General features: G+C 47.6%; 1 protein-coding gene across 1 annotated transcript in view; it reads left to right on the top strand.

The window, feature by feature from the left end:
* cacna1ba (calcium channel, voltage-dependent, N type, alpha 1B subunit, a) overlaps positions 1-13,078 on the top strand; it is a 949,382-nt gene that overhangs the window by 279,555 nt on the left and 656,749 nt on the right. Inside the window, exon 4 of the mRNA XM_072488273.1 lies at positions 10,760-10,851. Within this exon, the coding sequence (XP_072344374.1) occupies positions 10,760-10,851 (92 nt within the window). The remainder of the gene's footprint in view (positions 1-10,759; positions 10,852-13,078) is intronic.

Raw genomic sequence — 13,078 nt, 5'->3', positions numbered from 1 at the left:
GTCATCAGCAGGGCTTCCCGCGATGCTTCGCCCCCGATGGGCTGAGTTCCCAACCACGCGGTTGACTTGTGGTTTGAGTGGTTGGGAACCCGGCCTGGCGACTGTGGACTGTGTCTAGCGCCGCCACACTCGGCCGGGATCCGTGCTGCTGGTCGGGGGCTTCCACCAGGACTGGGCGGACTGGTGGGGGTTGGCCAGGGGGTGTCCTGTGGGATTGCCGATAACGGGTCGGGTCCGCGCATGGACGGCGCCATGTTGTACGACGCAACTGCTGCAGGTCATCGGTGTGCACATGCACAGCCACAGACAGAGCCATTCTCCGGCCATTTGCGGTGCGGTGCGGGAGCCAGGGGCTTCATCCGGCCACTGAAACGAAGAATCCAGACCCCCATGTTTGACATTGTGGACCAATCTTTGCAGAGGCTCTGACCCAAATTTTTAATTCCTCTCTGGTGTTGGGGGAGGTGTCAAAGAACTGGAGAATAGCTAATGTAGTCCTACTATTTAAGAACATTTGAAGGAGAGAATCTATCTCCTCTTGGAGAGGCAAGATTTGATCAGGAATAGTCAGTATGGCTTTGTCAGAGGAGGTCATGCCGACCAAATTTGATTGAATCTTTTGAGCATGTGATCAGATGTGTAGATGAGGGTAGTGCAGTTAATGTAGTTTACATGGATTTCAGCAAAGCCTTTGACATGGTCCCACAGGGGAGGCTTATGAAGAAGACACATGGGATACAGGGTAACTTGGTCAATTCAAAGCTGGCTTAGCTGTAGGAGACAGAGGATGGTGACAGAGGGCTGCTTTAGTGACTGGAAACCAGCGTCCAGTGGCGTACCACAGGGACCTGTGCTGGGTCCCCTATAGTTTGTCATTTATACAAACGACATAGATGACTATGTGGGGGGTAGGATCAGTAAGTTTGCGGATGACACAAAGATTGGCTGGGTGGTTAACTGTGAGGCTGAGCGTCTTGGATTACAGGAAGATGTAGATGGGATGGGCAAATGGGCAGAAAGGTGGCAGATGGAATTTAATCCTTGGAAGGAGTAATGTGACAAGTGTTATGGCCAGTGTTTAGAGAACCCCAAAGTGCATCATGGAGTTCACCTGACCCACAACTTTTAATAGATTGTGGTATGGGGAGCACACAGCCCACTCTACAGGTGTGGTACATATTCTATGAACTCAAGTTACCCTTTTTAAAACATAAAGTGAACATCTTAGCAACCATCAATTCAAATACAACCCCCAAAGAATACAACACTAGGTAATAATTAATAACTTCCCAAACAACATCCGGACAAAAGAAACACCTTTTACCAGAAACGCATCAGGTTAAAGTCACTACTGTTATTAGTTTTAAATCACCAGGATCGATTTACAGTTTTTAGATTACAGAGAGAGATTCATGCACCTTCTGGCTGTGACTGTAGCTATCCAACTCTGGAAACGAAACTAAAACACACCCTGCAGCAAACGGCCTAAAACGAAAGTAAAAAGCTGACAGACAGCCCAGCTCCACCCCCTCTCTGACAGCACTGCAGTAATAAACACCCATTTCTTAAAGGTACTCTCACTACAGATATTTATATACACACCCATTTATAAACACCCATTTCTTAAAGGTACTCTCACAAGACACAAGGAAGCATTCAATGAATGGCCTGACATTGGGAGGTTCCGAGGAGCAAAGGGACCTTGGCGTGTTTGTCTATTCATCTCTAAAGGCGGGAGGGCAGGTTAATACTGGTGAAAAAGGCATATGGGACACTTACCTTTGTCATAAGAGAGGTTGTGATATGGGTTGAAATCCTTGTGACAACTGGTACTCAATGTGATTGTTGTTTCATCCTGTATTCTATACAGTCCCAACCTTTGTTGTTGTAATAATTCCCATGAACAAGTGAAATAGTATGGAAACATAGGACTGGATTCTCCATTCTGGAGACTAAGTCCCCACGCCGGCGTGAAAATGGTGGCATTTCACAACGGAAAAATCATCATGAAACAGCCACCGAGTCTCATTCCAGGGGGGGGGGGGGGGGGGCTAGCAGCCAGGCAGCGTAGAGCTCCCAACCCTAGCTGTCGACACGGCTGCAGAATTGCTGGGTCCAAGGCCGCGCATGCACATGGCGGCAGCGTCCTGCAGCCGTTGCATCATGCAATATGGCGCCGGCCGCTCATGGACTTGGCCTGCCAAATAGTTCCCCCCTGTAGAGCACCTCACCGTCACCGGACGGACCCGCATTAGCACCCCCAGCCCTTTGCATGGCAAGGGATACTGAATTGCTTACCAATTTGCGCTCCCAGAGCGAACGTATGTCGATAGCAATTCTCCTCTGGCGGGAGAACAATAGAGCGGGATTGTCCGATTGCTGACGGCAAAATCACATTCGCCGATCAGGCGGAGAATCCCTTTTGACGCCGAAATCTGGGGCGGCCCCAGTTTTCGGATGCTCCGCCCCCTCCAAAACAACGTCACCGGTGAGTTCACCACACGGCGTTGGGATGGCCTCAGGACGTCTCCTGAAGGCCCTCCCCCGATGCACCGCCCACGATGGGCTGACTTCCCGACAGCGTGGGTCACTTGTGGTCTGAGGTTTCATCAACCTTGCGTGGCAGCTGTGGACTGTGTCCCGCGCCGCCCCAGATGTGGGGGAATCTGCCGTTGGCCGGGGGGGGAGGGGCTTCGGCGGGGGCTGGGGGGGCTGGTGGGAGGTGGTCTGGGGGTGGTGAGGGGGATTATAGCGGGGCACTATCTGGCAGGCTGGGTCCGGGTGCGGCCGGCGCCCTGTTGTCAGGCTTGACCGCTGCAGGTTGCCGCCGTGCGCATGCGCGGCCAGTACCCGCAATTCTCCAGCCGTTTTTGTCGGGAACGCCGTAGGTTTACGTCGCGCAGCTGCTAGCCCGCCTCCGGGCGGAGCATTGGTGCAGGAGCGGCGCTGACGTTTTTGTCGAAAGACTAGACACATGCTCCGGACAAGAGAATTCAGCCCTTAGTCTTCCAAATGGAGAAACGTGCCCATTGCTACATATATTGTGGGTGAAAATAATTCCGTTTTCACTACCCCAGGATTCATCAGGGTTTCTGTTGATTTGAGGTCTGATATTTTTATATTCAATTTTGAAGATGTGTATTTTTTTAACTTAATGCATCTGCTTTGAAATGCTAGATTTAAGCAACTGGATGGCAAGTGTATGTTGCAAAATTCAACCCTAGCATGAGAAAGGCAGAAGTGTAATAGGTTTCACATTCTATTAAAGGAACCTTGTGTATGTGAAAAATGATCTGTGGTTTCAGCACTCAAATGGAAGACTGTCTTCATCCGGATTAGTGCAGATTCAGGCTTGGAGACTTTCTCATATATCCTTTCCCTAAAGGACGCTCTTTGTGGTCAATAAGCACTCTAAGTACAAATGCGGTTATTATTAGTGGTGCCCACCTTTTCTTCAAGTATTGTGTTACCTAACTGCTTTTGGAGTTATAAGGTAGAAGGGATACTTGGACTCTACAATAATTCCTTTAATTATTACCGGTTTGTTATAACGTTTTGAGGGAATGTAAAGTAATGCCCTTTCGGCGAAGAGACAAAGAAATCAATCCTGATTGAACTCTGCCACAATCATTTCTCTTTATCCTTATAGTGATTGAACATTGCAGAACTAAGCATGATAAACATTGCGCAAAAGTGCAGTGAGGAATTTTGGATTACTTTGTTCCTCAGTCTATTGACAAAACAACCTGAGGCGGGAGAGTTGTTCTAATCTGGAAGGCGCTGCTTAAGGGATAGCGGAAACAAATTCAATAGTACCTTTCAAAATGGAACCATATCAATACTTGAAAGGGAAACATTTACAGGGTTATGGAAAAAAGGCTGCATAAAAAGAAACATTTGTATTTTTTACATGCTTTTCATGGCCACGAAATGTCGCAAAGTAGTTGACAACCATTGAAGTAGTTTTGAAATGTAGTCGTTGTTGTAATGTATGAAACATAAGGCAAAATTTTCCCAAACTTTGGCTGTCATTTTTGGCTCGAAAACCAGGGTGAATCCCGTTGGCATTATCTATGCGCTCTAGACCAAAATTGTTAGACACTTGTGGGGGCAAAAAATGTTTTCAAGGGAAAAATGCCGCGCCTGTGGCACAATGTGTCTGAATCGGCTGCCGTGGGCAGTCTAATCAAGGGGGGCGCTGAGTTTAAACAACTCTATGGCACTTGCTCACAGTCCAGCGAAGAAGAGGGCAGCAAAAAAGCCAGCTCCAAAGTTCACAGAGGGTGCCCTGACACAGATGATTGCTGTGAAGGAGAGGAGGGCAACTACTTACCTGCAGGAGGCCCTGGGAGTATCCAGTCCACCTGACTCACCCTTTCCAGAGACCGAGGCGCCTCCAGCCCAGAAGACAGAGCAGGGTGGCAGCACGACACCTCTGCCACCCACAATGTGGCTGGGGCCTTCCAGGTGCCGGCCCCACCGAGGTTGCCCGTCATCTCAGGAAGTGGGGAATGGCAGAGCGCAATCTGCCTCAACTTTAGTGTAGATCCTGAGAAATACCTGGACATAGCAGTGGGATTGGGTGGTCAAGGAATTGTAGTCGAACAGCATAGGCATGGGTGATGTTAGTCACTTAGGGATGTGGAGCACTGAATTTGTATATATTTGATCTCACTCTGTATTATAACTCACTTTTGTTCACCACTTTGATCTCTACTTATCGGTGACAGCAATGGCCATCTAACGTTAGGGATGCATTCAGATTTAAAGCGCCACCTCCATCCTCTCTATGTCACCTCATTTTAGGTGTTTCCCTCACACTGAAAGGACTCAATAATGATACTGGAAGTCCTCTAAACGAACCCCGAGTACCCTGAAACAACATGAGGAGTGATGTGACTGCGCATCACTGCTTTGAAATGACCCAAGACACAGGGAGTTTGAGAGCTGCCAGCAGCCAGACAGGTCAGACATTTGTTGAAGAGCATCACAGCCCTTTCTTCACTGCAAGTCATCATCATTGTTCCTACATTGAATGGGCATCTAGCATTCGGGGATACCCCATCACAAACTTCCTGAAGTGTTAGCCCTCGCGAGCCCCAGGGAACATGGGAGCAGACATATCCAGAAGGTTCACCCAAGTGTCCTCTCTAATGCTGGATTTCCTGAAACCATGTTGTGATGTGGGTGTCCCCTAGTCCTCCTGCCCACCGGACCTCTGAAGCCTCTTTCAGCGGGGTCTTGGGTTTTGTGGTCACACCTGGACGCTCACATCTGGATGACGAGGTGGGTGTTGGGATGGAGGGTGAATCCAATGGGACCGCTAATGCAGTAGCTGGGGGCCCTGGGGAGAGGTGAAGCCCTTGGCCCTTGTTTCTGAGGCACAAGGTCTGCTAGCCCTCTCATGAAAAGCTGAGGTTTAGTCTTTGATGTGGGGAGTTGATGGTACAAAGGGTTAACACCTGAGGGCCCAACTGTGTCATAAACATAAATCTCAGTTTACTAACTGGGCATAACTGGTTCATCCCTCAGTGCAAGGCTGTGCTAATAAGCATCCTGGTAACTCAAATTGAAGCCATCAGGGAGCTCATTGCTGTCATCCCTCCGTAATAAATAAATCATTGGATAGGAAATCGTCAGTTGCAGCCAGCGCCAACAGCCCTCCCCTCCAGCCCCCCCCCCCCCCCCCCATCCCCCCTCAGAGGAAGAGGCACCAGCAAGCATTGTCATGTGGGCACCCACCCACCCAGCTCAGCTGGCCAGGCTGGCACAGAACAAAAGCCCCCCCCCCCCCCCACACACCTCAATCTTGCAGCCTCCCCTTTGACTTCACAGACCCCAAACAGACCTCCAACATCACAGTTCCCTCAGACCTCACAGACTCCCGCAAATGGACTTACAGACCCCCTCAGGGTCAGTCAGAGACCCCTGATTGTTACCCTCATCTTGGTCACTCCCTTCCACATCACCCAGAGCTGTCCGTTGCCCTCTCTCCTCTTGGGACGCCCTGGTGGATAGCGGTGGCATGCGTATCGCCTCCAACCTCCCTCTCGGATGTCACGGTGCCAGGTTTCCATTTTTTAAGAGCGGTAGTCATTCTCGCCGGTGTGACATCAGCCGGCTGGGTGGGAAGGTACAATGAGGGTGGACGGTGCCTCATGACACCTGCTAATGAGATGGTAATGCATGGAAATCAGGCTTACGCCCTTCCTGGTTGGGAGCCTGATCACGTCATCAGAGCGGGGGCTGGAAAGATCGCAATCCAAATCTCGCTGTCGGGCATCACGTTTTTAGCACCTCGCAAGATTTAGTAGCCATTACAGGAACTGCGCCTGCGGCTAACATGACCTCTAAATCGTTGCCATAGTGACCAATTTGCGCTCAGCAAAGTCCCCCAAACAGCCATGTGATAATGTCAAGAAAATTTATTTGTTTGATGTTGATCAAGGGATGAATATTGGCCAAGACACCAGGGGTAACTCCTTTGCTTTTCTTCAAAATAATGCCATGGGATCCTTTCCATCCATCTGAGCAGGCAGAAGGGGCCTTGGTTTAATGCATCTTCCAAGTGATGACACCTTCGACAGTGCAGTGCTCCCCCCGTCCTTGACTGGAGTGTCAGCCTTGGTTTTTGTGCTGAAGCCCTGCAGCCAGTCTTGAACCTTGTGACTCAGACATGAGAATGCTGTCCAGTCACAGCTTACAGAGACGGGAGAGGGAAACTAGTTGAGCAGCTCTCTCAAAGAACTGGCACAGTTCAAATGGTCTCCTTTTGCGATGTATGATTCAATGATTCTGCACATACTATGCTTCCCATAAACACTAATTTACTAATGTTGACTGCAGTTGAACAGTACATTCATAAAATAGTGCATCACCAAATACATTTGTTCGTCAGAGTATTTTATGCTGCCAAGAGATGAAGGCGAAGGATGTTGTTTTATATAATCAATCAATTTATGAAGCTCAGAGTTGCTGGAAATACTTTTACTGTCTACCAACCGCATTCAGATTTGTTTTGTCAGAACTGAAGCAAATTTACTCGCAAAATGGGAAATGTTCTGAATCTTTGAAAGTAGGACTATGGTTCCAGGCAGGAATCACTGGTGATAATCAAGCATGTCAAACCGATGTCTAAAAAAACCCTGTGAATTAGCCCACTGATTTATTATCTGCAAAATAGGTTTATATTACAGATAGGATCATGCGTTAGCTCTTGGAACATTTTGGTTCATCACCACCTTGGTACAGTTTGAAAGAGTTAACAGTATAACTTTTATTTTACATACAGTCGGAGGTTCATAGAATCCCAAGGTGCAGAAGTAGATCATTCAGCCTATCATGTCTGCACCAACCCTCCGAAAGAGCATTCTACATGGGTCCACTCCCCTAGCCACCCTACCCTATCCCCGTAACCTAACCTGTACATACCTGGACACTAATTTAGCATGGCCAATCCGCCCAACCTGCACATCGAATCATAGAATCCCTACAGTGCAGAAGGAGGCCATTTGGCCCATCGGGTCTGCACTGACCCTACTTCGGCCCACATATCCACGATCCGATGAGTGCAAGATGAAAAGCTTCAACAAAATGAATTTTTTGAGCAATACTCAAACATGACTTTATTTGGCTGAACAGTTTTGTGTTTTATAAATCCGATCTACTAAAATACGTTAAGCCTTTCAACCTCCCTTCATTCCTGAGTCTTTGGAGAATAGATTAAAGCATTGTGCATGCTTTATCCATAATATTGTGTGCGTACAGCGACAAAGTGTTTCTACAAAATAAATCAAATGCAGTATTTTGAACATAAGTTTGTAAATCGTTCGATCATGCAACGCAATAAAGCTAGCAAGAAAAACAAAGTTTACCAAATCTGCTCAGGAATTTGAGTACAATTTGGGATTTGATGGAAATGTGGCTTAGGGAAATTATTAAATTCATCTCTGGAATCCAGATCTAAATCCACCCTGACCAATAGAATGGGAGTAGGTAAAATCTTTAAAAATCCACTCACAGCGAATCAGAAGCATGTTTTACATCGTTCCAGATTTTATTTTATTGAAGTCAATGGACACTAAAAGAAACATGTCGTAAAACTGGCTGCCAATTCACTGTGAGCACGTATTGTTTTAGCTGCACATTAATTGTGTTCAACTGTGGCCGAGATTTTCCACAGGGGGAGCAACAGGCGAAACACAAGTGCATTGGCTTTTCAAATTCCTATTTTGGATTTCAGGTGGCGGGCGGGCCTCAAAATCTTTGCCTGTATGCAAATGGGGGGGGGGGGGGCATTTATTGAATACTGATTTATAAAAACAAACTAAAACTCCAACAAAAACAGAAAATACTGGACATCCCAGCAGGTCTGACAGCATCTGTGGAGAGAAAAAGGAGGTAGCATTTTGGGTCTGGATGATTCTTTGTCAAAGCTTGAGAGAACTGGAAATAGGGTCAGATTTATACTGTTGTGGAGGGGGGATTACATGGAGCAGTGGGGCTGGATAGAGGGCCAGAAGTAGGTGGAGATTGACAAAGATGTTGTGGACAGAAAGACAAAGGGAATATAAATGTGGGTGATAATGATTTAGAAGGGTGCTGATAGTGGCACATTAAAAGATCAGAATGTGTTCATGGCAGAACAGAAGTAAGCAGTGTGTCAAAGGACAACTTGGAACAGGGAACAGATGGAACAAAATAGGGAACAAAACTCCAACTGTTGGGCTAGTGTGTAATGTATAATTCTGTAAATTAAATACAAGAATGTAAAGATTGACTTCAGTTCTATCCTTAACCAGTTGGGTTTCTGGAATAGAATGCACTACTGGCGAGGACCAATTCCACTCCCAAAGTCACTGGTTGTTTTTATTTTGTTTTGTGTTAGCAGCAATACCCTGTGAACTTGTCAGATTCATGAAGGATGTGAACTAAGCTGAATCAGTTTATAAAAAAAGTATCTTTCTGGCAGCCAGCTAGAATTTGATAAGTTTGCCCAAGCATATAATATAATATAATAGCTTATTTTCAAAAGTAGGCTTCAATGGAGTTACAGTGAAAAGCCCCTAGTCGCCACATTCCGGCACCTGTTGGGGAGGCTGGTCCAGGAATTGAACCCGCGCTGCTGCCTTATTCTGTTTTACAAGCCAGCTGTTTAGACCACTGTGCTAAACCAGCCCCCATGGTATGAAAGCTGTATTAAAGCAGCTTCTGCCTCGTGCTGTTCCTTCCACCCCATTATGGGTGGCACGGTAGCACAATAGTTAGCACTGTTGATTCACAGCTCCCGGATTCGATTCCCGGCTTGGATCGCTGTCTGTGCAGAGTCTGCATGTTCTCCCTGTGTCTGCGTGGGTTTCCTCCGGGTGCTCCGGTTTCCTCCCACAAGTCCCTGTTAGGTAATTTGGACATTCTGAATTCTCCCTCTGTGTACCCGAACAGGTGCCGGAACATGGCGACTAGGGGCTTTTCACAGTAACTTCATTGCAGTGTTAATGTAAGCCTACTTGTGACAATAAAGATTACTAAATTACGAATTTGTCTCTCAATCTCCTTTATGAGGACTCAGTGTAAAATGGGTTGAGATGCACCCAAACCATTATCAAGCATGCAGGGTCCTGTTGCTCGTTTTAGCCTTAGTTTAATTGCTCTTGTTCTATCACCTTTGCTCTTGAGTCGCCAGTATCTTTCTGATACCACCACGTGGTTCAAGTCCGAGTAATGATCAATAATCCAACACACCGCTTAGTAAGAGTTAAATCAACGCACATTTATTATATACAGTAATCAATACTTATACATTAATTCTACTTCCTACAACTAACAGGCCAATACTTAACTTTGGAAATGGCCCACCAGGTCAGGGAAACGAATGGCCTTTCGTATGGGTTCTGAGCCTGCAGGATTCAAAGCGGGTATAGGTCGATAGTCAGGAGTGCCTATCTCGTAGCGAGCGTTGGAGTAAGACTTACGGTTCTCGCAGCTGTTGTAGAAGGTCAGCAGAAGGGCCTCGAAGGGTGCGGGAGGTTGGAGAAAGATCGATTTGACCTTGGACTCTATTCTTATAGTCCCCAGGGGCTTCACGCCTTTCGGGGTGGACCCTGTACCTGGTTCCAAGTGCTTGGACTTCATCCCAATCACTTGGTTTGATATTCTCCAATGCTGGAGCGATTCTTTGATCGATGGGCGGTTTTGGGGTGGTTGTTCACCTCTCATTTGTGTAGGCTCCTGCTGACGCCGAAAAGTCTGGGTTGGCTTTGTGTGTCTAATTTGTTGCACATTGTTCCCGGGGATTGCTAGTTTATATTCAGATGGCTGGTGTGTTGTTATGTTGATGGCTGCAGGTATCGATTCTGTCTGGCCTCCCCAGAGGCGAATACACAGTTTTGCCTGCAGCTGCCTGATTGAGTCCTGTTGGCTGATTTTCCCATCAGCCTCTTCCCATCGCCATTTTAAATCGGGGTTTGGCCATTCTAATCGGGAGTTAGCCATTTTAACTGGCTACAGTCCACCTCGCAAAACCTCTCTACCCGGCACAAATCGATATGAAAGATGACTCAAAAATAGGATATTGAAAGAGTTGACCTGAATTTGTAAATGCTATCCTGTTCTTTTTTGTAGACAATGATGTATTTAGGAACTGTTGATACCCTAGGTTTAGTTTTCATCTACTTGAACATTGTTTTCTGTGAAATTGTTTCTATTTACTGTGCGGTGATTTTGCTGGAAAGTTAATGTTCAAATCTTTATTATTGTGCAGGATTTTAGCCACTGTTGGAACGGACTTTGACCTGAGGACTTTGAGGGCTGTCCGAGTACTTCGACCATTGAAACTTGTATCAGGAATTCCAAGTACGTTGTTCAAATGTCTAAGAATTAGTATTACATTTATCATATTAGAAAAGTGTACATGAAATACAGCCTCATAATCTATCTATGTGGGATCTCTCCTTGGTACTGTCCTATTCCTCATTTACATGCTGCCTCTCAGCAACATCAACCAAAAGCACAAAATTTGTTTTCACAAGTATGCTGACGGCATCAAGCTTTACCCCACTATCATCTCTTTCAACTCCTCCACATTCGCCAAATTATGAGCCTGCTTATTCCACGTACAATACTGAGTGGACAGAAACCTCTTTCAGTTAAATATTAGGCAGACTGAAACCCATGTTCATATCTTTGTTACCTCTGAACTTGTTTGTGGCACATCTGGCTGGGCTCCCACATTCGACCCTCTGGCATCTTGAGGGCCTCCAACACTCTGCTTCTCTTGTTTCAAATCCCGGTCATCTAACCCCTTCTACTTGCTGACCCACATTGGCTCCCGAACAAGCAATGTCCTGATTTTTAAATTCTCATCCTTGTTTGCTTTTTGGCCTCACCCACAGAACACAGTTCATACAGTGCAGAAGGAGGTCATTTGGCCCATCGAGTCTGCACCGACCCACCCAAGCCCCCACTTCCACCCTATCCCCGCAACCCAGTAACCCCTCCTAACCTTTTTTTGGTCACTAAGGGCAATTTATCATGGCCAATCCACCTAACCTGAACGTCTTTAGGCTGTGGGAGGAAACCGGAGCACCCGGAGGAAACCCACGCAGACACGGGGCGAACGTGCAGACTCCACACAGACAGAGATCCAGCGGGGAATCAAACCTGGGACCTGTGGTGAACCACTGTATTAGGGGATGTAAGGTAGGACCTGCACTACAGGTTCGCCGGTAGCTCCTGCCGGCTGGCTCTGCCCACGGAGAACTGTTATAAATATGCAAGAACTCCAGTGCCCTGCCATTTTGCCAGCTGCAGCAAAGGCCACGCATCTGACTGTAATAAAGCCACAGTTGTACCCAACTTTAGTCTTTGTGCAATTGATCGTGCATCAATTTATTACAGTCAGATTTTCCACAGAATGGATATCAGGATTAAGCCCGATCGCCTGCAGCTGGATCCGCACTCGCCCGACACCAGAAAAGACTTTACTCACTGACTAGCATGTTTTGAGGCCTACATCAACGCTGCAGACCCCGCGCCAATGGAGGCTCAGAAGATAAACGTCCTGTACTCCAGACTGAGCTCCAGCGTGTTCCCGTTGATCCAAGACGCCACGAATTACACAAAAGCAATGGAACTCCTTGAGGAACACTACGCGCAGAAGGCGAACACGCTCTTCGCCAGGCATGTACTCGCCACCCGCTCGCAACTACCTGGTGAGTCCATCGAAGACTTCTGGCGGACACTAATTCCACTTATCCGGGACTGTGACTGTCAGGCCGTTGCGGCTGCCGAACAAGCGAACCTCCTCATGCGCGATGCTTTCGTGACGGGAATGGCGTCGGACTGCATCCGAGAACGATTACTGGAAGGGGCCACGCTCGAACTGGCGGAGAAGGAAACCTTGGCGCTCTCCATGACGTTCGCATCCTGTAATGTGCAAACGTAGTCCTTCCTCCGCACTGCCACTCTTCTCAACCTGACCTATAACAAAGAGAAGTGTATGATTAGCACGACCCGGTTAGCCATTCTTGACTATGTAGTCCAAAACGGACTACTCGGGCCCGACCCCGACCTCATGTGCCCCCTCATGGAGCTTCCCCTCCCCCAAGGCCCTCAAACGCTGCCTGGGGTTCTTTTCCCACCACGCCCAGTGGGTCCCAAACTATGCAGACAAGGCCCACCCACTCATTCAGGCCACCCAATTCCCCCTCGTGGCCCAGGCACAACATGCTTTCGCCCGCACCAGAGAAGACATCGCCAAGGCTGGGATGCGCGCAGTGGACGAGTCACTGTCTTTCCAAGTAGAAAGCGACGCTTCAGACGTCGCCCTTGCCGCCACTCTAAACCAGGCAGGCAGACCTGTGGCATTCTTTTCCCGCACCCTTCATGCCTCGGAAATTCGACACTCATCCATCGAAAAGGAGGCTCAAGCTATCGTTCAAGCTGTGCGACATTGGAGGCATTACCTGGCCGGTAAGAGATTTACTCTCCTTACGGATCAATGGTCGGTAGCCTTCATGTTCAATAACACACAGCGGGGCAAGATCAAAAATGATAAAATCTTGCGGTGGAGAATCGAGCT

The sequence above is a fragment of the Scyliorhinus torazame genome, chromosome 22 (genome assembly GCF_047496885.1).
Source record: "Scyliorhinus torazame isolate Kashiwa2021f chromosome 22, sScyTor2.1, whole genome shotgun sequence".
Classification (NCBI taxonomy): domain Eukaryota; kingdom Metazoa; phylum Chordata; class Chondrichthyes; order Carcharhiniformes; family Scyliorhinidae; genus Scyliorhinus; species Scyliorhinus torazame.
Note: the sequence above shows the minus strand (reverse complement) of the source record. Positions and strands in the feature narration are given on the sequence as shown.